The sequence below is a fragment of the Alosa alosa genome, chromosome 17 (genome assembly GCF_017589495.1).
Source record: "Alosa alosa isolate M-15738 ecotype Scorff River chromosome 17, AALO_Geno_1.1, whole genome shotgun sequence".
Taxonomy (NCBI): Eukaryota; Metazoa; Chordata; class Actinopteri; order Clupeiformes; family Clupeidae; genus Alosa; species Alosa alosa.
In genome coordinates, this window is record NC_063205.1 from 3,428,485 (window position 1) to 3,453,412 (window position 24,928).

The 24,928-nt window shown below is 40.2% G+C and overlaps 1 protein-coding gene across 2 annotated transcripts in view; it reads right to left on the reverse strand.

Moving 5' to 3' along the window:
* cmah (cytidine monophospho-N-acetylneuraminic acid hydroxylase) overlaps nucleotides 1-18,482 on the reverse strand; it is a 96,250-nt gene extending 77,768 nt beyond the window's left edge. The window contains exons 1-2 of one of the 2 annotated variants that reach the window (XM_048267667.1): nucleotides 18,372-18,482; nucleotides 8,815-8,913 (exon numbers count right to left, since the gene is read on the reverse strand). In XM_048267667.1, the coding sequence (XP_048123624.1) occupies nucleotides 8,815-8,902 (88 nt within the window). In that variant the 5' untranslated portion in view covers nucleotides 8,903-8,913; nucleotides 18,372-18,482. The remainder of the gene's footprint in view (nucleotides 1-8,814; nucleotides 8,914-18,371) is intronic. The other variant, XM_048267670.1, reaches the window with a different exon arrangement.
* Between the last annotated feature and the right edge of the window lie 6,446 nt (nucleotides 18,483-24,928).

Sequence of the window (24,928 nt, forward strand, 5' to 3'; positions counted from 1 at the left end):
TCACGCTACATTTATGTGTATGTATGTAATGTAATGTGTGTGTGTGTGTGTGCATATATATATATATATATATATATATATATATATATATATATATATATATATATATATATATATACACACACACACACATACACACAGAGAGAGAGGGCAATACAGAAGTTTTTGCTGTATGTAAACACACTTGTCATGCTACATTTATATGTGTATGTATGTAATGTGTGTGTGTGTGTGTATGTATATATATGTGTGTGTATGTATATATATGTACATATATATACAGAGAGAGAGCAATACAGAACAGGTTGTCGGTCTGAACTGAAGTTAGTATATATATATATATATAGGTAACACTTTATTTTAATGTGTCACAGTGTACCTACCTAATTAGGTACGGTGGTATAACCTGTGTAACAACATATACTATCAGGTACTATCATTGTACTTGCATTATGTATTTGTGGGTACCTACATATAAGCTTAGTTGTTACATTGTAATACTGAGTGCTTTTACAAAACTTTGACAATTGGCCTACATTTTCATCAGAGGCAAAGAGCTGACCTGAGACCTGCTGGATGGGGTAAATCTGGTCATGATAGATTTGATATACAAGCCATTCTTAGCTCCAGTCAAGGCCTCATTGTCTTCAGTGCACATTGTTTTTGGCTCTTTTGTGCTCCTTGTTGGTGCCCCCATTAATGCACAAATAGGCTGACACCAGACATAATTTCACTGCATTTCTTACTTCCAGTAACTATATGCATGTGACAATAAACTTCCTTGTAACAGCTGTGCTGCTACAACCTTGTTACTCTTTGATACAGTGGAATAAACCTATTAAGTGTACCAGTTAATTACTTACATGTACATATGACATGTATGTTGTGTCTTCGATGTCTTGGAACAGGTCTACTAATTCACTACATCAACTGTGTTGGTACACACTTATTGCTCTTTGATACAGTGGCATAAGTACTAAGTACTTGGGCAATTCCATGGAAAATGACGTTTTTTCTAACATCCATAACGCCAATAAAATGTGATTGTATGGTATGATGTGAATGATTACATGAAATTTGAGCATTTGCTATTTCTGGCTGAAGAATGTACATGAGAAAAATGCACAAAAAATGAATAGTAACATTCACATCATACAAATGCCAAGGCATTTCACTGGCGTTATGGATGTGACAAAAAGTCAATTTTCCGTGTAATTGCCCACTTACAATTACATATCACATTACATGTGTCATTGGTGTCTTGGAACATGTCTGCCATTACCCTACATACTGTAGTACATGTATCAACTGTGTTATTTATTACTCTTTTGATACAGTGGAATGAACCCATTCAAATAAAGTGTACCAGTTAAGTACTTGTACATATACATGTACATATTATATACATCCTGTCAATGATGTCATGCATCCTGTAATTGATGTGTTGAAACGTGTCTGCTGTTACACCACACAGTACATGTGAATTAGTAGACCTGTTCCAAGACATCGAAGACACAACATACATGTCATATGTACATGTAAGTAATTAACTGGTACACTTAATAGGTTTATTCCACTGTATCAAAAGAGTAACAAGGTTGTAGCAGCACAGCTGTTACATGTACACTGAAGACAATGAGGCCTTGACTGGAGCTAAGAATGGTTTGTATATCAAATCTATCATGACCAGATTTACCCCATCCAGCAGGTCTCAGGTCAGCTGATGAAAATGTAGGCAAATTGGCAAAGTTTGGTAAAAGCACTCAGGCTATAGTTGTTACATTGCATTGTAATACTATGTAGGTACCCACAAATACATAATGCAAGTACAATGATGGTACATGTTATTACACAGGTTGTACCACTGTACCTAATTAGGTACATGTAGGTACACTGTAACAGCGACACATTAAAATAAAGTGTTGCCGATGAATTTCCCCAGTAGTGGACAATAACTTCTATTCTAGCCTACACGTCACATGTAGCCTACTAGAAGTGATGTTTCAGCTAGAAGTGATGGTTCATAAATTAACCCTCCAACTTTGCTGATGCACAGAACAGGTGTGCTGAGCTTTGTTTTTGGCTCTTCAAAGTTTTGTAAGTAAGGTGGTGTAAGTAGCCTACAGTATAGGCAGGTGGTGAGACAGGTCAAGAAATATGGTGCAGTACTATACAGTTGATTTTCAGAAGGTGGTTTAGAGTAGTATAAATGAAATATAAATATGTGCACTGTATTACCTTATAAGAGCAGAATAAATATGGCTATGAATAACAATGTCAGTTGATATTATTTTAAATGTTGGTGACACTACATTAATAAGGAGAATAGCAATAATAAACAATAATGTGAACGCAATATCAATGGGAAATAAATGGAAATCAACAAATACTATAACATACAAACAATGACTCAGAACAGCCTAAGTGCATGGTGAACAAATATGTCTTTACACCCCTGTAGACAGGTGCATGCAAAAACACACAAAGCAGACAAGGATTTTGTTTTTATAACACATGTAATAAGCAATGAACATTTGAAGATGTATTGTTTTGTTCTTCTAACATCAATAGTAGTTGTGCAGAGGTTGTAACATAATGATAAATACATGCTGCCTGTCACATTATGAATATATACCCTGTCTTGTCTTGCACATCAGAAGCAGCAGCACTATGCTATTACATCGTTCACCGTAGGGACTAATATGAGGGAGACTGAGCTGCCAATCTCTCTTAACAAGTCCTGCACCATATCTACAAATATCTGTTCTGCTCTGCACAAACATAAGCAGGGTCTGATTTAGCGTGGCAGAGTGCTGATTGACAATAACATGGTTCCCTGCAGTGTTTGGTTGATTCCCATTGATGTTTGTGGGTTCTGTTTGACTGTACATTTTATGTGTGGCATCTCATTCCTCAGTTGTCTAACATGTTTTCTGACGGCCACTGATTGCATTAGCAGCTGAAAGACCAACTTGTAACAAGGTCCCAATTGTGGATACACCCATTAACAGTCCTTTGCGACCAATGACATCGGATCAACTACAAACTTTTGATTGATTTTCAACAATGAACAGTTAGTTCAGTGTAATATGTCCAGCTCTCTCCCCCATCTTAAGTCAACATTATATGATATGACCCTATTTTTACATTATAGCCTATATATGTTATAGCCTAACCCTTATCTATAGGTGACTGATGAGATTCATGTTAGCATATATTTATTGGCGACACAATTAATATTGGAGCTATTTCACTGTCGCAGACACAGACGTGCTTGGTAGCCTAGACTACGTAGTCATAGGCCAACATGAGACTTAAGCCCTCGTGTCGTCATGACTTAGGTTAGCCTATGTTCTTACTGTTGTGATTATCTGTAGGACATATTGTCTGTGCAACACAATTGTAGGCTAGGCCTATATTTGATTTTCAGTAAGCTTATATATCAATGATAAAGCTTTTTTACTTTTTTGGTGTAATTATTTAGTTTTTTTTATCTATGTAGGCTATTTTTTTAATGTTACATTATTATTTTGGTAATACATGGAATAAATCACCACAAACACACGCGACTGTAGCCTATTGGCTTCTTCTGTAGCCTACCCGGCTTGCACAGCGTGGCTAACAACGCCCATAAAACAAGTGTAACCGTCGGCTCCTCGAGGCTTAATACTTAAACGAAGTTACAGCAGCTATTAGGCCCGAGGTGCAGTGAAATGGCGTCATCTGGTGGTCATACAATTCACCCACTATTAGACCCGAAGTGCAGGAGAAGTGGATATTCAACTACGCCATCCTTCAGGTCGCAGCGACACGTAGGTGTACTTTATGTGCTGTGTCATGCTGCCATCTAGTGGTTGTGGAATATTTAACACCCATTATAGTTCTGGGAATAGATGTGCCCTCGAACAAATTATTTGGGTAATCCATCTGATAAATTGTGTTTTTCTTTTTATACTTCGTACCTTTTAGAAATTAAAGTGTATCATTAAGGTACCTTTTTTAATGTCATTACTCTGACATTCGACATTAGTCGACCATAAATTTGGGCAATGGGGTTAGGGGTTAGGGGTTGACACTTTGCATAAGATTTCTCCACATTACTTGATCCAAATTCTGTGATTTTTGTTGTATAAATGTTGTACAATTATGTAGTTTCGTATCAAAGTGGAATGGTGGTTTTCATAAGTCAGCGGCGTTAGTTTGAGCACATAATTGACGTTTTGTTTACATGTGTTCAATGTAAGTCAATGGGAGCCGGAAATCCATAAATAGCGGCGTCCAAAGAATCTTTTGCCGGATAGCATGACGGCGGTCGCTAGTGCGCCTTACCAACGTAAATAACGTTCGATTTTTTTTTTTTTTCCTTGAGGAAAAAGTTTAGCAGCTGCTAACATGAACATGAGAATACATGCCTAATAGCCAACGCTACGTTTTTGTAGTTAATGTGAGCTATCATTGCAAAGTTATTAACCACTATTCTGAGTTTATTTGATTCATGGGCTTCGCATGAATTCTGTCTCAGTGTTAGGACAAGGAGAGTTTAATTGAGATAAATTGGTTAAATGTTCTACTCACTCAAGCTTTATATGATTTAAAATAATAATAACTGGTTTTACAGTTGCCAGACGACATGCTGAATACAACCATGGATTTTGTAAAACACGCATTTGTGTTTCACCTACAGACTGGGATGGCGCAGGAGCTGGTGACTTCAACCCACAGTCTTCAGAACCACCAGTCACCAAGCATAGCTGCTCCTAATGGTATGGTGCTATTTCTTATTGCCACTACACTGAGCATATTTTGTCATTCATTTTAGAAACGCCAGGTTGACAGTGGGTTATGAAGGTTAATAACAATTAAGTTACTCAAACTTGTTTCATTTTCTTCTCTCTAGAGCAGATGGTTCTGTGCAACCTCTCCTAAACTGGTATTCCGAAGATGCAGCACGGAAATAGGAAGAGGCCACTCAATGACTTCTGATCCAAAGACTTCAAATGGTAGGAATATTCCATCTTTAGTGTTTTGCTACCCCTTCCGTAATTTTCGCTTTCAAATGACCCATCGTCAGTCTTCAAATCAGAATCAGGCTTTTCTAACTGGAAGCAAGACGGTGGCTTCAAAGACCATTCCAAATAAGACCATTGTAAAAATAGTTGTTGAAAAAATTGTGTAAATATGATGAAGTTGTTGCTCACATGCTGTGTGTGTGTGTGTGTGTGTGTGTGTGTGTGTGTGTGTGTTTGTTTTAATGTATGCAAACTGGCAGTGAAAGTGGTTTCTCTTATCAACAAAAGGGGAAACAGTTAAAGTAAAACTTGTTTAATTGAACTAAAAATGTGTGTATGATGATGTATGATTTCTGTTTAAAATAGCAATGTATTTCCACTGAAGTGTCTATTATATTTTAGTTTTATATTGTGTTTTCAATGCACATTATAAATAAATGGGAAAATTGTTAAGAATTGTATTTCCTTTTTTGTTTTTTAGCATTTAGCATTCAAGTATTTGAACAAGGTAAGACTGGTGAAATGTATGCACCTTACTGCTGTGGTGTAGACTAGCTGTAGTGGGTATACTGTGATGAACCCCAAATATTAATACCTATCCTTGTCTGTTTTAAGTGGGTATACTGAGATGGTGATTCTTTAAGTGGGTATACCAGAGACTTTCTGATGAGGAGACACAGCACTCAAAAAATCCTCCATAGAAATGCATGGGGCTAGTTTGTAACGCCAATATGGCCGTTGTCTACACATATCCCACCCCTTCCTCGGCAAAACGTCAACATGTGAATACATTGAGCCAATCATGTGGTGTGATGTGAATACATTGAGCCAATCATATGGTGTGTTGTGAAGACATCGTGCCAATCATGTGTTGTGAACTCGCCGCTGGAGCAAGATTGGTGTCGTGAAGCCTTGCGCATGCACATTTCTGCCGAATAGGACGCCCGATGAGTGACCAAAAAGCGTTGCAATATGGCTGTCGAGTGGAGGGACTTGCCTAAAAGGACTTTGGGTATACCGCGTATAGTCCTGCATATCACGTAGACAACGTGCCTCTGCCTTACTGAACAAGGTATTTTCTGTGTATGGATGTTGACCGGTTCTTGGCCCCTCAGTGTATGATGTGGCCCCATTATGGCCCCTGTCTCAGAAAAATCCTAGAACCGCCACTGAATCACCAAAAAATGAATCTAAATAATATTACATCTAAATCTGAGTCTAAATTACAATATGGAAAATGGCACTAGCACCATGGATTAGGCAGGTCGGGTAAAGAAAAAAGAACTAAATTGTTAATTGCCGGTGGGTCGTGGGTTGATGAAGGAGGGTTATGCCAAGTCATTAACGACTTCACTAAACCTTCACTGTTCTCTATGCTGTGAATGCGTCTGTGGGCGTATTTTCCATGTCTCCTCCTCATACGTTATTTGCGATGCGCTAATTTGTGATGGGTTTTTTCGTAGGGAAGTTTTTTAGACTGAAACACGTTTCGATGTTCGTTTGCAAAAAAAAAAAAATGAAGTTTGTGAAATAAAGTGATTGTTTTACTTTGTAGCAGAATACTTTTTAGGGGGAAATGTAAATCTTAGCTGATTCGAGACCATATGAGGGCAAGTTGACAATGTGTAAACGTGAGCAATATGGTCAAACGAAAACGTAAATATAGGCTAAGGGTAAATCTAGTAGCCTAATACAAGCTGGCCCACATTATCCAGGGAAGGGTATTTTGGGTAGGGGAACGTTCAACTATGGGTTAATGTTTCAGTTAGTAGGCCTATAGCTTGACATTAGTGAGGACATTAAACTCTGTGTGATCGATTTAGTTTAATTACCAATTATGAGCTTTAAATAACTAATGAATAAATCCAGACTGCTGTCTATTTCCTAAAAACTCCGTCTGTCATTGTTTTTGTTAGACTGACGTGACGCTCTGTGTGAATAACATTATGTTTTACATGAATTTATCAACAAAGACAGGATAGTGGGTGCGTCCGTGGCAGTTACACGGGTAACCCAGGTTCGCATCCCGTGAGATGCGACAATTCAGCCGTGGATGTGTTTTTTTTTTTTTTTTTTTTTTTTTTTTGCAAACGAACATCAAAGCTAACGTGTTTCAGTCTAAAACAACTTTCCTGCGACAAACCCCATCACAAATGAGCGCATTCCAAATAACATAAGAGGAGGAGACACGCACAATATGCCCCGTACGCATTCACTCACACACAGAGGAGCAGAGAACAGCTCAACACTGACAATTAGCGTCAATATTTTGGTCATTAATGACTTGGCACAAGCCTCCTTAAAAGTCATCCATGCATCTCTACATGTGTATCGTCGGACAAATGGGCTTCTTTTTTTCGGACTATGGTATTTTGGACTTACGGGATCTCTCCTCAATGGGTCATTTTCGGACTAATGGGATGTCGGACTAATGGGATGTAGGACCAATGATACGGAACCCTTTTGTCATGTACTGTAGGGGAGACCGGGGTTGGTTGTCACAATTGGGGTCTTGGCTTTAAATGTGTGTAATTTTTACTTTTAAAATGTATTGTAACAGGGAGCAATTAACCATCAAAGACACTCTGACATAATGTGACGGGGTTGGTTGTCACAGGGTATGGGGTTGGTTGTCCCTATAGCAGTGGTTCTCAAACTTTTCATAATGAGTACTACCTACAAAAACAATTGGCTCTCCAAGTACATTTTATATACTGTTTTGCGTTATAAAAAGACACCTTGGAGACTCCCTGAGTACCACTAGCGAGAGTTCGCGTACCACCAGTGGTACCCGTACCACAGTTTGAGAACCACTGTCCTATAGAGTTTCAATGGGATTTCAGTGATAAAATGGGATCTTAAAAATTATGTGTAACTTTAGTTTTTTAAGCTAGAAACTGCAAATAAGTTTTAATATGAATACCACCCCTATGATAGTTGTCATCAATGCCCCTTATGTTTAGAATGGGATTAAAGGAGGTGATCAGTTACTTTACTGTGTTGAGAAATAAAATGAAATCATTTTCAGTGCTAAAACCTCTTTATTATCATGTAAGTTGCAAACAAAGTTGCAAACACAGTGACAACTGTGTCACAGTGACAACAAACGCATGTGATAACCAACCCCACAAGCTATGTGACAACCATCCCCAACTGACCTCTTTAAAAAGATGTTAACCTAGCTGCCACAAGGCCTTAACTTGATAGCTAAAATATGACTCAAAATAAAGCTACTACCTTTGGCTTTTTAATGAGTGTTTTGTTTTTGAATTACTAATATCCTACAAGCTCTCAATACAAAAACAACACCAACATGAAAATTTACTCTGACCCATGAAATTAAAAAATTGTCTCCTCACCTCAATGTTGTGTGTCTGCTCAGCAAAATTCCTAGTGCAAATGAGTAAGCTATCAAAGGGTAACAGTTTGATATCAAAATTTTACCACAGCGCCACCTAGTGTTTCTGGAATAAGCAATGTGACAACCAACTCATGAGACAACCAGCCCTGGTCCTCCCCTACACTACAGCTTTTGTCTTATGCCAGACTTCACCATAGGTGGTCGGCGCCAATTAAGCACGCATATGTCATATGTATGGGGTGTGTCTGAACTTTTCCACTGCAGCAGACAAAGAGCCTAACAGGATAAAAGGCAGTGACATAGGAGAGTCGGGAGGTGACTTGAACAAAGGCAACTTGTTTCATGTTTTCCTCCGAGCCGGCTTGTAATAAACCTGGGAGTGTTCCCTTTCTTAACACATCTCAGTTCGGTTTGCTTCCACGTCATTTTTAATTCTCACCACACCTTCCTTCAGTGACCCGACGGCTTCGGAGTCCAGGGTCAGCACGCTCTGCGCAACCTGAGATGCCATGGTGACAGCCGAAGCCTCCATCGAGTCTGTCACTAAAAAAAAGGGCAACCATCTTCTCGTCATTTAAAACAAATATGTACTTCTTTTACCTTTTACCATTTTAAATATGCACGGGAGATACACACACACACACACACACACACACACTTGGCAAGTCAATAATTGTGGAGTTTGAAAGGGATGCAATTACACCAACAACTACCAAAATCCAATCAATGTTGAAATGTTAACTATATGCAACAATGTATTGTAAATTAACTTCCTTCCTGTCAATGAACATGTCATCATACAGATGCAATTGAAAAACAGTGTGAAAATAGCCTACTCCAGTGGTCCCCAAACTTTTTCTTCAGAGGGCCAGCTCACTATGCCTCAAGGGCGTAGGTTTGGTCTCAGCTTTGGTGGGGACACATCCACAACTCCTGTTGTCACGATACCAACATTATTGTTTCAATACCAGTGGCAATCATATAATTTGATTGACCCTCCACAAACACACACATAGAAAGTGATGGTTATCATAGGTTTCTTTTTCATATTTTGGAATTCATATAAACTATAAATCAGGGCTGGAATTATCTTTTTGTCTTTAAGGGGGTCTCTCTATCTCATAAAAAGTTGGCACACCCTGCGCATAGCCTAATAAGGCGATACAATTAAATAGCATAGGGGCAAGTGACGCTTTTGCGCAGTACAGTATATGCGTATGGTAGGCCTAGGGCTTTACCTTGACACACGCACACAACAGAGAGTTTTTTTTTTTTATAGAAATTCCTTTTAATTAATTTCAACATATTATTTATTGTAATAGTCCATATTTCCTTTCAAATTCACAATACAAAGAAATAGACTAAACGATTTAGTCTGAGTGCCATTCTCAATTTCACAACGTAACTCATTTGAACCAGACCACCGTCTCAGCTAGGCTATCCTCAGTGTCAAACACAATAATGTAGTCTTTAACTTATACACAGGGCAAATGCACTAACTGGAAGAAATTAATAAAGCCATTTCAGCCAAATTATGTTCTAGTAGGTATTAATGTACACGTATAACAACATCTGGGTGTTCAGTCGTCTCGTGTGTTGAACCGTGGAAAATTAATAGACAATCAATTTTGGGATTTGCACTGAGAGTATCCATCGGAATATCGAGTCGGGTATCCATTGAATATTCAGAGATTGCTAACGGGTGTTAGCCTAGAAATCTAGACGCATCCTAGCGGAAGCAAATTACATTTGCTTCCAGGGCTAGTCTAGCAACTCTCCGTTGGCTTGTGAGCTCGAAAAATTAAACTTCTATCAGGACAATGAAATCGTGTACAGCAGGGGTGTCCAAACTTTTTGACTCAAGGGCCGCATTGGGTTTTGAAAATTGGCCGGTGGGCCACACAACAAAAAAATAATGTGTGTATATATCAAGGATTAAAGTTCTCCGTCATAGGACGGATTTCCGTCATTTTGATTTTAGAAATGTCATATTTGAGATCGATGCAGATCCGATGAGAAAAAAAAATAGGAGGGGGGGGGGGGCGGCTATCACCTTTGCTTTTCCAAAGAACACATATGGAGGACTATAACGGTCTAAAAGTTGGATTATAGTGACACATTAGAGACAGCTGATGAGGTTGGCCAATCCATTTAACTTTTTTGGATATGATATTGTGAGCTCTATGTGCTAATTCGAGAAGAAGCTTAGGCTGTGTTCTTTCCGTGCATCAATGTAGACAATTTCTTACTATCGCGAACTCTTGTCAGGGGAGGTCATTCATTTTGGGTGTCACCTATGACTTGAACAGATAGCCTTCTATGCCACCCGATGTAGGCTACTATTATTGTGACAGTTTTTAATCAATGCAACTAACATTATGTGTAAAGCGACGCAATATAAACCGTAGCCTATGCAATTTATTATCCCGTCTGTTATGACCTGTACAACAATGTTTTTCACAATTTGCGACGGAAGGTTTTGACTGAGCGTGTTAGCATAAAAAAAAAAAAATAATATCACTGTCATCATCGCGAACTGTTGAGTAAGGGGGTCAGTCTGTTTGTGACGCACAGACAGCCTTGTAGCCTATTTTGCTTAGGCCTCACTTTTAACGACAGTAGGTTGTGAGTGTATGTTGACAAAAAATAACCATACAATTAAAATAATCAACTTAAAACTTTGCTATAAAATATTATTCATTTATAGCACAAAACCATAACCAGTAGGCCTACCAGAACCTCGCATATTAGCGTCATGATTTGTGTGCGTCTATTTGGCAAGGCCACTAGCTGTCATGGATGCGTTGTTGCTAAAGGAAGGCAGGTGTCAAAAGTTAAAAAATAAATGGAGATGGGCAGCTGTTGGAAACGGGGGAGAACTAACAAGCCATGGTGTAAAGAACTTAAAGCGCCGGGGGTTTGCTTTTGCGCGGTTCACTGCAAGAAAATTGTTTATGGATGCAATAGGAAAACGTTTTAGCACGCCACCAATCAGAAGACCGCCATAAGGTTAACGTTCGTGCACTTCAGGACATCTTCCCTACCTGGTGCAACTAGCCACCACGACAGAGGTAGGCTACGTTTATCTATGGCTGACCGTTTTTACGTTTAGAAAGTAGGCTACGATGTTCTTTCATAGCCAACACGACCTGTCCCTCACCATATCGCAACCCTTTTGTCAACCTTATACAATCTGTTGCTGAAGACAAAAGCACCGTTTCCAGATTGTCGTTATCAAATGCGCAGACCTCCTGCATGAGCACACACAGTATTGCTGCTCATTGGAAAACTGAGTTGTCTGTAAAACTCAAAATTACCATGTTTTCATTAAATGCGGATGAGGCAACAAATGGAAATATGAACAATATCTAGAATGTTCTGATTCGTTACTTTGATGAGGAAATGGGAAGTCTTGCAAACTTGATTTTATAGATTTTACTTGGTGTAGAATTGCATATTAACAAGAAAAATATCTCCCCTTTAAACAGCTGCAGTAGAAAAGAACAGCAATGGCTAATCAGCAATGGTCAGGGATGGTACTAAAATATATTTTTGTTCATCAGGAAAACTCAATCTCAATCAAGAACACTCTCAATTCGCCTTATTCACATGGTGGCCATTGGCGGCTAAAACGAGGCTACAGGGTACACAAACCATAGGATTGTTATGTTCTATGCATTCACCTGTAGGTGGCATTAATTTTATAGTAAGTGTACCCTGTAGCCTCGTTTTGGTTTAAACAATGGCCGCCGTGTGAATAAGGCGAATACTCCCTTTACTTTGCTGTTTGCATCTTTTTGTACATTAAAAACCAATAGGTCACGACCGCAAAAGGGGCGCTATCTCTATAGGTAGATATGAACAACATATGACTTATGGCCTGAAAAAAGTTCAGTCAAACGATTTTTTTTCACTTTAATCCCTGGTGTATATATATAATGTTTTGTATAATTTAATAGGGATATATATAATGTTTTGTATAATTTAAATGGCAAAGTAATTTTGTTGTAGAAAATTAATTTCTTAAGAAATACTGTTCATTTGATGTTGTTTAATTCATTTATTAATGGTGCACTGTCACTTTAAGACTCTTTTGCCAGCTCCTATAGCCTATGGCTAGTGCTGTGCCTATGGCTCACAGTTTATAAATGGTCAGTAGTGGGAACTACTGTTGCCATCGCGATTTCCTTTTAAAAGTTTCTTATAAAAAGGAGATATCAATTATCAACAATAACAAGCCAGCTGGAACCTGTCGCAGTCTCTACCTCTTGTGCACGCTCAAATGCGTTCCCAATTAAATGGAGTAGCATAACGTAGTTAGATCTGCTGCAATGGAGATACTATGTATCTTGATGTAACAAACTGTTGACATTGACATGGTAAACGCTCTCTAAGAAGAGCGTAAAGTTTGCAGTAGCCTAAAGTTAATCACAACGTTGTATGCTGGAAAAAAATGGCGAGCGGCCTATGATAACCTAATTAATTAAATGCACGGCAGGCCGGATTAAAGTGCGTGGCGGGCCGGATCTATGATAAACTAATAAATGCTCGGCGGGCCGGATTAAAGTGTGTGGCGGGCCGCAGTTGGCCCGCGGGCCGTAGTTTGGACACCCCTGGTGTACAGAGTCGTTAGGCGGGCTTAACATAATGATTGATGGCAGAGTTGCAACAGTTTGGCTTAAATTTCCTGCTACTTGAAAACAAAGAAGATGGATGTTGCTGTTGGCCAACAGTGTGACACGAGTTAAGCTTGTTTTAAGATGGCAAAAGTTTGAACTAGCCAACTAGCTCCGCTGGTGGGAAAACGCATGGGACTCAGCGCTGTCCTATTGCGTGCAGAGGGAATTTGAAAGACAACCGATTATCCCGCCCCTCGGACTGAGCACTGCGAACGGTGAGTGCCCAGACCCTACATTTTAAAGGAGAATTCCGGTGTGATATTGACCTAAAGTGTGTTGAAACATGATACCGAGTGTGAACGTATGTCTCATAGCCCATCTCGGCTTGTCCCCTGCACTCCAAAATCTGGCGCTAGTTAGCCGATGCTACCAACAGCTTTTTCAATGGTGGTGCTTCGGCATCGGGCTAGCCATGCAAATAAATCACTGTTTTACACCATTTACGAGGCTTAATGTATCTCCACACTTCATTGGTAGACTTCTGAGGGCCCTGACATTTAAAACGAGAAATTGAGAACTTTGAAAAAGCACTGGTAGTTTACTTACAAGACGATTTATACAGACAGTATCTTCACGAAGTTTAGCGTTTGCAGCCATCTTGAATTTAGTCACGATAAGTCGAGCGACTAGTAAGAATGAACAGGTATGATAAGGGATCAGATTCCAAAAATAATTCTGTGGAAATGCATGGATTCCAGTTGCTGCTACTGGAAGAAACTGGAATCCATGCATTAACTAATATACATAGACGCCGCATTGACTGCTGGAAACAAGAAATGCGGCCGCCATCTTGGACCGGTCATACTCCTCGTTGCGTTGCAGCAGAAGACAGAAGATGACAGCACTGTGCAGCATGTTCCTTCTCAAATCGGCGGACCATACTCGGGGGATTTACTTTTCACAAGTAAGATTTAACATAACCGTACTATTGGTTGTATTTTGTGAATAGAATATTACCAGAGAGCTGAGAAGGAGCAATCTTTGATATTACTGTATGAAAATCGTAGCCATCTAGCTAGGCTATGTTTACTCGGTGTTCACCTGGCTATGAACTGAGACTTGATAAGTCATATTCCATAACACCGACTTAGATTACAACTGACACAAGAAGGCTATTGTAGAAATAAATCATGGCCGGCGAATTTTACACAAGTGGCACAGACTAGCCTATTGGGCAATCGCTAGCTGCTACTTGTAGCCTAAGTGTGTTGGTGGTAGCCTCACTATTTCCTGAATAAAGTAACTTTTCAATAGCTCAACTTCTTTATTTATCAAGTAGCTTAGCCAGACAAGCTACACTGTTCTTGTCATGTGAAATTAGTACAATTTAAAGTAGCTTCCTATGTAGTGAACTAGCCTACTGCTGTGTTTGTGTTAGGCTACTAATACATTTGACAGGGTGGTAGTTTTGTGTAGTGTTTTATTCATGGCAGAGTAACTGATAGTTTAGCTCACTAAAATTTCGAAGTAGCTTGCCCAACACTGTATTATTCACATGTCATTTACCCTAACAAGAATAAGATGCCTCTCAAATTCCTTTTCATTCATTTATTTATTATTTTGTATCTCTCCAGAACAACTGCCTTGTTCAAGAAGACTGTGAATGAACTGAACGGTCTCCTCACACCCCTGGAACTGAGGAAGGTGCAGCTCTTCATTGCAGTACTGCAGGGCATCTGCTACACTGTGACTGAATGTTTGATTTATGAGCTCCACCTTCATCACCTGCATTCGCCACTCTGTGTCCCATTTTCCCCATCGTCTGGTTGACTCAGTCCTCTTTTATGGAGTTTACCCAGTTTACTATGCCATCTTATTTGCCCACCTGCTGTCTGAAGCACTTTTGTTCTCAGCCAAAGTGTACCCAAGCAATTTTAGCAAGGTGGGAACATACAAAATGACATGCACCAGTTGTCGAAATCATAGAACCAACTGCATGACGGTAACTCTGTCTCACTGAGCCTGTGAAGACACTCCCCGATTCTTTACTGATTGCAATGAACGGGTTGATCTTAGCAGTTTCTAAAATGTTTCTTAATTCCTTTTTATTTAATCTCTTCATTGGGGCTGGAACCTTTCTGTGAACTGTAAATAACAGATGCTGTTGATGAACCCATTGACACTGTACAAGTGACAAGTCACCTTTTTGTCTTGAATTGATGAACTGTTACACTTACTATGCCAAACCAATGTCTGTTTTTAAGGATCAGAAACAAACCTACAAACTTGCACTTTACAATATTTATGGAACTTGTCTAACAAATGCTGTTGATATTGAACCCAGTTACTCCATTTCCTTTATGCCACACCAATGTCTGTTCATCACTTTATTTTTGATGGCACTGAACTGAAAATGTTAATGGATTTTTTTCTGTAAATTGAACTCATTAAAACTTGTATCAAACCAGTTTTTGTGAATAGAATATTAGTTATGTTCCCAGGATTAGTGGATTAGTTATGTTCCCAGTTTTTACTTTCACTTTGTAATATATCATATATCAGAATATTCTATTACTGTTAAGCCCACTATGAATATTAAAATACACACAACCATGTTTCCTGTATCATACAGCTTTTCTACTGGGAGGTTTACAACTTATTCTGAGTCAATTTACCCAAGTTTGTCACTAAACCACATAGGCCTACTTGGAATACCCCTCAGATGTCTGAATGGCACTGATCTCACTTAAATGTTTATGGAACCTTTCTGTGGACTGAATAATGCTGTTGATGGAACTTTTCTGTCAACTGTGAACTATATTTAACTCATTAAACTTGTATCAAACTAGTTTTGTCTATGCTGTCAAACATGGATTATGTTCCCAGTTTTAATATCGGACGTCAGGTCACTTTATATCATATATCAGAATATTCTATTACTGTTAAACCCACTATGAATATTAAAATACGCTAAATCATGTGTCCTGTATCATAGCTACATGTATGACCTTTGCAGCAAAAAAAAACGTGTGAAAATCTGTTCGGTATTCAGTGAGATATGATTAATTAAGTGCGCTGACAACTCATCTCACCGGCTAAACAGATTACACTGAGTGGAGTGGATGACCGGTCCAAGATGGCGGCTCCAAATCTCGTCAGCGCTACTAAGGAGTAGCGGTCGATGCGGCGTCTATGTATATTATGTCTATGCTTGAACCCGCCACCTCAACACACACCAGCATGGGAGTCGAGCGCTCTAACCACTGAGCTAAAAGCCCAAGCTTCCAACTCAGCGGTTAGAGCCGTTCTTAAGGTTAGGGGTGTGAGGATTTACACACACAACTAGCATCACCAGCTAGCATACACCAGCCCCAGGTCGGTTACCAGTTGATCCAATATTAGTATTAGCAGAAATATAGCCCATTTTATACACACCAATTGAATTGAAATAGAAATTGTATAGATTTTTATTTTTTGTAATTATTCCACATTTAGTGTAGTCATATCAGATCCTGAAGTAGCCTACAATCCAAATGCAAGCATGAAACTTCAGAGTACTATTGATCTACTTTTGCACACAGCATGACAAGACCTAATGCTAGGACTCAAGTCATATCAAGGCAAGACCTAGAGGGCTGAAATGTGGTCAGTTCAAAGGTGCTTGTTATCCGGTACAAAAAGAAAATAATAATCTAGCCTTTGTAACTTTGTGTCAGTACATCACACAGTTATTCTAATTGTTTTCCAACAGTGCCTCAGCTTTCCAAAAGAAAGCAGGCATTTGATTATTGGCTTAGGAGGGCATTGCTCCTACATAAGTCAAAATGGGGCAAAAGTATAATTTATAATTGCTCAGATTTGCAAAAGAAAAGATTTGACACCTGGCACTAACAATTCCATAATGGGCCTTTTCACCACCTCTGAGCATCCACTAACCTGGACCTTTTAGGGGGGCTTTCCTCTCAGGGTGAATGAGAGGATGCTTAATTGCTTTTTACCCGACATTTTTTAATACAGATGCAATGATTAATGCATCCATGGCCAGGATATAATTATATAACACTTACATTATATTGTTCTTAAACAACGAGTAGGAAAACTATAGTAACTATAGATTGAAATGAATGAAGTTATTAGCTGATTATCCTGTTCTCTTCCAACTCCACCTCGTTTACCACCTCCGCTATGCATTCACCAAAGGCCGAGACTGCTCACGAAACTGAAACTCAGAGTTCGTCCGGCAACAAAACTATTTCCTGATTGGTTGAGAAATCCAATTTTCTTATTGGCCGATAGGTTAGTAACTGAACAGCAGCTCTCTGTTCTGAATGAGCGCACAGACAGCAACGTTGTGTGACACGTTTGTAAAATATAGCCCTTAGAAATTTCTGTGCGGGCAAGTTAATAATTTCTCGGAGTGAGAAATGCCATGTGTGAGCGTGTGAAGTCATTGAAATGCGTGTGTCGAGACTTGAGAGGTCTGTTCAAAATATCTAGGAAGTGGAACTTTCCGGAGCTCTGAATGCAGGGGATAGCTACCCTACATATCAGTTCACACAATCATTGAAGTAGGCTGCATTATGGGCCATAATTTATGGCTTTGTCAATCAACACAGAAGAGGTGAAGAGCAAGTTCAACAGCAAACTGGACTTCAGCACGTATCAAACCATAGGCTAGCCCAATGAACGCCTATGTAAATAGACAAAACACTCGCATCAAAGCAATGATGCAGTTGTTTAAGATTAAGTTACAATGCCACACCTTCAGATATGAGAGACCCCCTCAGATTTTTGACTTTGTTGCTTTCATGGGAGCCAGTCCTCTCTATGGGAGCTCAGCTCCCTCTGGCTCCCACGTAATTCGAGCACTGGTTTTGCTGGCATAAATAAGTTCGCTAAAATATTGGTGGGGACAATTTTGTCATCTTAAAATATTGATTAGGACTAGTCCTTAGCGCCCCACCCTAAATCTACGCCCACGGCCAACCTTTTAAGTTCTGGAAAATGTGGACTTTTAAGTTAGTCAACTTAAAACAATTAAGGCGATTGCCTTATTTTTTTGAGTTCTGTGAACGTATTCCAGTTGATTTGAAAACTGTAAACTTGTAAGTCATATTAACTGAAAATAATTGAGTTGCCTAAACTGAACATTGTAAGTCATATTATCTGCAAATATTTGAGTTGAGCTAAATGAGCACTTTAAATTTAACTGTTATCAAAAGCTAAGTGGCAATTCATCCAACCTTTTAAGTTCTGGAAAATGTGGACTTTTAAGTTAGTCAACTTAAAACAATTAAGGCAATCGATTGCCTTAATTTTTTTGAGTTCTGGGAACTTGTTCGGGTTTACAGTCTAAATAAATCGAAAATCCATTGAACTTACCAAAATCGATTGGTCACCCGTTGGACAAATGATAAAGTCGTCTGTACAGCGCAAAAGGGTTTCGTCCAACTTGTTCCTATTCAAAATGTAGGAGGAGGAGCACCTGTTGCACGCCAATCTCCACAGATAATAAGAGGTGCGTTGCAGGAACAACCATATGCAGCCTCAGCGGCTGGGTGGGGCTAGCTCTCATCGGCAACACGGCAGGAACCCACTTCTCGTGGGTTGGTAGACAGTAGCCTAGTGCTTTGTCGCTTATATTACAGTTTTTTTCAATCGCTAACAAGCGCTTATCCATACTTCAGATACTTTTTCTAAACTCTTAACAGACTCACACCTACAAAACACAATTGGCCAAATTGATAATTTTCTTCTCAAAAACACATTTTGTTAAATATATAGGCTACTAACGGTTCATTTCAAAACAGAACACATATTTCTCTGCACACACTAACTTTACCAAAACACTGGAAATCTGACTCAAAATTAAATTATTCTGTCAAAGAATAACACTTTTTTTCACTTCACAAGGTACAGTACATGCAGTCAATCAAAGTACACCAGGTTTTAAAATACTGGCTTTTGTTGGCATTACAAAAACTGCATAGGTTTTAAAATACTGGTTTTTGTTGGCATTACAAACTGCATTTGTTGTGGGCAGCCGTGGCCTACTGGTTAGCGCTTCGGACTTGTTACCGGAGGGTTGCCGGTTCAAACCCCGACCAGTAGGCACGGCTGAAGTAAGGCAGTTCACTGCGCCGGGATTATTGTGTGCTTCACCTCACTGTGTGTTTACTGTGTGCTGAGTGTGTTTCACTAATTCACGGATTGGGATAAATGCTGGGATCAAAAGAGTATATATACTTATACTAGACTTTATGTTTCCGTTTTACAGGTATATTACATTACATTACATTTGGCTGACGCTTTTTTAGCCAAAGCGACTAACAACATGGTAAACAGTTTAAGTTTTAGAGCAATTCTCAACAGGACAATTTAAAAAACATTAGAGTTTTTTTTCTCAACTCCAACTCAAGCGAGTAGGACGCATTTCACACTGCTCCTGCTTCACCTATCCTTTTAGCAATTTCCACTCTTTTTCATTCTTTTATTTCATTTACAAGCTAGTTTAGCAAAGACAGTGAAACCAGTACATTTAAATCTGAAACTTTAGTGGTTAGTTTTTACTTTAAATGAGCCAGCCAAGTCAACGAAAGCAAAAACTGAACGGCAATTCACCTTGAAGTTGGATTAAAACAAAATGCGCTCCTCCCGCCAGAGACCCAGGAGATCATGCGAAAATGTACTGAGCTAGAACAGAGGATTTCTACTTTGGAATCAAAGATGCATGCCCTTCCATCAACGACAGATGAACTACGAGAGGCATCTCATGAAGTGAGTACAGCAACTACTGGAAATGCAGAGAATGTAACCCAGCAGTTTAATATCACTGCTAATAGAGCAGATGAATGCATCGACCTCACAAAGGGAAATGTGAGTACAGAGCCTTGGCACAGGCAAGGTGCCAGACCAAAAAACAAAAAACGTAATACAAGAACTGTAATTACCTCAACACCAGTAAATTCAGATGTTAACTTCAGGCCTCGTATCAGAAATACAGACAGATCAGCCAAACTACTACAGGGCTTGTGGTCCTAAGGGAAGCCCACAGCCCCTAACACTATGGAACAGATTTGAATGCCTCCGGGACGTGAGAGAGGAATTTCCCAGGGAACAGACCCAAAGCAGGCAGCGATCAAACCACAACAATAGAAAGATGGGCACAGACAAGAAGCAGCACTCGACCCCTATTCATCCCACAACCCTCGTTCTAGGCGACTTTGCTGTGAGACATATAAATGGGGAAAGGATGATTGTATGTTGTTTCCCAAATGCTTCAGTGTCTGACACAAAAAACAAGCTTGCAGAACTGGTGTCAAAATATGCAACTATCAAGCGCATCATTGTGCATGTTGGAGCAAATGACATCTACAGAGAACAGCTGTATGTCAAAGAAGATTTCAAGGAACTTTTCTCGGCCCTATATGAGCTTGGAATACAAATTTTCATCAGTGGCCCACTCCCAGCAGAGGGAAGCTTTGTATTTTCCAGACTATTCAGTTTTAGACACCTGGCTCATAAAAACATGCTTTTCAGTTGGGATGAATTTTATTGACAATTTTAACCTTTTTGGAATCGCGAGGGAATACTTCAGACCAAAGAGCACAGAGCTGAGTTGGACTGGGGCCAAGATCTTAACCGAATACTATCACCTCTCTCTCCTGCACCCAACATTTTTTTCTGCCAACCTTGAGCCGAGCCTCTGATAAGCGCTCAGTGGCCATACAGACGGAACAAGCGGATGACATCAACAACTCAGCTAAACCAAAACACTCTGCACAGGCTGAAACAGAGATATGCCCAACCTCCCCTGCTGTGGGGCCCTCTGATAACCACCCGCTAGCCTCCACTGAAATGCAGACCTTGGAGAAACATAAACAACCAGCTCAACAATGCCAAGCCATGTCCACTGGACAAGATAAGATGGGTGCTGCTAAAATGACTCAAAGTCAATCACTGGCGTCAAACTCCCTGGAATCTCAGCAAACAAATGGATGTGATGAGCATGAGGAGATAGCACCTATCAAAGCTGCTGAGAGGGATATCAGAAAGGAAGGGTCATGTTGTAACACCAGTACCAATACCCCTCCCCACCTCCGTCGTCTCCTTGTCACCACAAAGACACAACAACATGGAATACACTACTGGAATACATGCTGAAAGCGGAGCATCTGCAACAAACTTCCCAGAACCTCAGCAGGCAGATGGAGACTCTGGATCAATTTTCAACCCCAACCTCCTTGATTTCCCATCACCACCCACACCCAATCACGTCCCCACCCAATCAAACTCCCCAGGCCACACAAACCCCCCTAATCTCCCATCCCCATCCCCACCCCTTCATCCCACCACCCACTCAAACTCCACAGGATCCCCTGAATACCCATCACCATCCCCACCCAAGCACATGATGTTCCCTGCAAGAATGGAGAGACTGCTACCAGTAGCCATGCAGAGTTTTACTAGCCCAAGATCATTAGCACCAAAGAAGCGAAGGGCACCTCCACCCCCTCGCCCTCCCCCTCCCTGTTTAGAAGGATCTCTTAAGCAGCAGCAACCTCTTAGTTCATTTTCTCAGCCGGCATATAGTATGGAATGTGCAGTGGAAAATACAGATGGCAGCAGCAGGGGACAATTATATGATGACTGTATTGCATGATATTCTCAGGGTCCCTGCAATATAAATGGTACTGACAGTAGTTTTGAGAACATGCCAGGACCCAGTAAGCCCATGACATTCTCTATTCCTGTATTGACAAGAAATAGAACACAAATGCATCGAGCTTATAGGGTAAACCAGTCCAATACCAACTACCCGTACCACATCAACCTCAGATTTCCCCCATGGATCATATTTCCCCAACACTTAAACTAACAAAACTTGCACTCCTAAATATCAGATCTCTTTCAAACAAATCATTCTTAATTCATGATCTAATTTGCACACACAACCTTGATTTTTTACTTTTAACTGAGACATGGTTAGATCAAGCAAACAGTGCTGCTACTCTCATCGAATCAGCTCCCCCAAACTTCAGTTTTTTGAGTGCTACCAGAGCAAATAAAAGAGGTGGGGGGATAGCCACAATTTTCAAGACGTCTTTTCAGTGCAATCAGTCGTCATTCGGTGACTTTACTTCATTTGAATATCTGTGTGCATGCATTAAGTCTTCTCCTCAGATTTTATTACTGACAATTTACAGGCCTCCAAAACATTCAGCTAAAGTTTTTCTTGAAGAGCTAGGTGAACTGCTATCAGTTGTTTGCATAGAGTATGACTGTCTTATTATATCAGGGGATCTAAACTTGCATGTGGATAATCCTGAAAACAATTATGCCAAGGAATTCATTGCACTAATCGATACTTTCTCCCTAACACAGCATGTACAGGGGCCAACACACTCTCGGCCATACCCTCGACCTTGTTATCACAAAGGGTCTCGATGTCTCTACAGCTGTTAAAGACCTGGCCTTATCTGATCATTTTTACGTGTTCTTTGATGTGTCTATGTCCCCACACACTCAAAACACAGCTATGATGGTAAAAGGAGAATCATAAATGATCAGACAAGTGCTCTCTTTGAGCAAGCACTTTCACTAAAGTCAAGTCAACTGTCAGACTCTGAAGACTTATTTGATCACTTTAATGCAAAATGGCAAACATTATGGATGACATTGCTCCATTACAATTCAAGAAAGTTAAGGACAAACAGAAAGCACCATGGAGGCAAAATCCAGCAGTTAAACTTCTAAAAAGAGAGTGTAGGAAGACTGAAAGAAAATGGCGTAAATACAAACTTCAGATCCACTATGAAATCCATAAAGAGATGCTCGCACATATAACTCTGAAATATGCAAAGCAAGACAGTCTTTCTTTTCTAACATTATCAATAGAAGTTCAAATAACACTTTCGTGTTCTATTTTCAACTGTTGATAAGTTAACAAATCCCCCTCACAATTAGCGCCTGAACTTCTCTCAACTAATAAATGCAATGAGTTTTCATCTTTTTTTAAAGGTAAAATTGACAAAATCAGACTCAACATATCTGCTCAATTACAAATTCAACAACCTGAACTTCCAGCAACAAACAGAGGGAAACTAAACTTGATGTCAGAGTTCAGCTTGATAGACTTCTGAAACACTTGAAAAAGCGGTACAGAATCTCAGCCCTTCCACATGTGTCTTAGACCTCTGCCTACCAATTTCTTCAAAACTGTTTTTCACCTCATAGTGGCGGATGTCCTTCAAATTGTAAATGTATCATTGCTGTCTGGCACTTTTCCTAAGTCACTGAAAACAGCTGTTGTAAAGCCACTTCTCAAGCCACTCACAAAGGGAAATGTGAGTACAGAGCCTTGGCACAGGCAAGGTGCCAGACCAAAACAAAAAACGTAATACAAGAACTGTAATTACCTCAACACCAGTAAATTCAGATGTTAACTTCAGGCCTCGTATCAGAAATACAGACAGATCAGCAAACTACTACAGGGCTTGTGGTCCTAAGGGAAGCCCACAGCCCCTAACACTATGGAACAGATTTGAATGCCTCCGGGACGGAGAGAGGAATTTCCCAGGGAACAGACCCAAAGCAGGCAGCGATCAAACCACAACAAAAGAAAGATGGGCACAGACAAGAAGCAGCACTTTCGACCCTATTCATCCCACAACCCTCGTTCTAGGCGACTTTGCTGTGAGACATATAAATGGGGAAAGGATGATTGTATGTTGTTTCCCAAATGCTTCAGTGTCTGACACAAAAACAAGCTTGCAGAACTGGTGTCAAAATATGCAACTATCAAAGCATCATTGTGCATGTTGGAGCAAATGACATCTACAGAGAACAGCTGTATGTCAAAGAAGATTTCAAGGAACTTTTCTCGGCCCTATATGAGCTTGGAATACAAATTTTCATCAGTGGCCCCTCCCAGCAGAGGGAAGCTTTGTATTTTCCAGACTATTCAGTTTAGACACCTGGCTCGCATAAAAACATGCTTTTCAGTTGGGATGAATTTTATTGACAATTTTAACCTTTTTGGAATCGCAGGGAATACTTCAGACCAAAGAGCACAGAGCTGAGTTGGACTGGGGCCAAGATCTTAACCGAATACTATCACCCTCTCTCCTGCACCCAACATTTTTCTGCCAACCTTGAGCCGAGCCTCTGATAAGCGCTCAGTGGCCATACAGACGGAACAAGCGGATGACATCAACAACTCAGCTAAACCAAAACACTCTGCACAGGCTGAAACAGAGATGTGCCCAACCTCCCCTGCTGTGGGGCCCTCTGATAACCACCCGCTAGCCTCCACTGAAATGCAGACCTTGAGAAACATAAACAACCAGCTCAACAATGCCAAGCCATGTCCACTGGACAAGATAAGATGGGTGCTGCTAAAATGACTCAAAGTCAATCACTGGCGTCAAACTCCCTGGAATCTCAGCAAACAAATGGATGTGATGAGCATGAGGAGATAGCACCTATCAAAGCTGCTGAGAGGATATCAGAAAGGAAGGGTCATGTTGTAACACCAGTACCAATACCCTCCCCACCTCCGTCGTCTCCTTGTCACCACAAAGACACAACAACATGGAATACACTACTGGAATACATGCTGAAAGCGGAGCATCTGCAACAAACTTCCCAGAACCTCAGCAGGCAGATGGAGACTCTGGATCAATTTTCAACCCCAACCTCCTTGATTTCCCATCACCACCCACACCCAATCACGCCCCCACCCAATCAAACTCCCCCAGGCCACACAAACCCCCTAATCTCCCATCCCCATCCCCACCCCTTCATCCCACCACCCACTCAAACTCCACAGGATCCCCTGAATACCCATCACCATCCCCACCCCAAGCACATGATGTTCCCTGCAAGAATGGAGAGACTGCTACCAGTAGCCATGCAGAGTTTTACTAGCCCAAGATCAT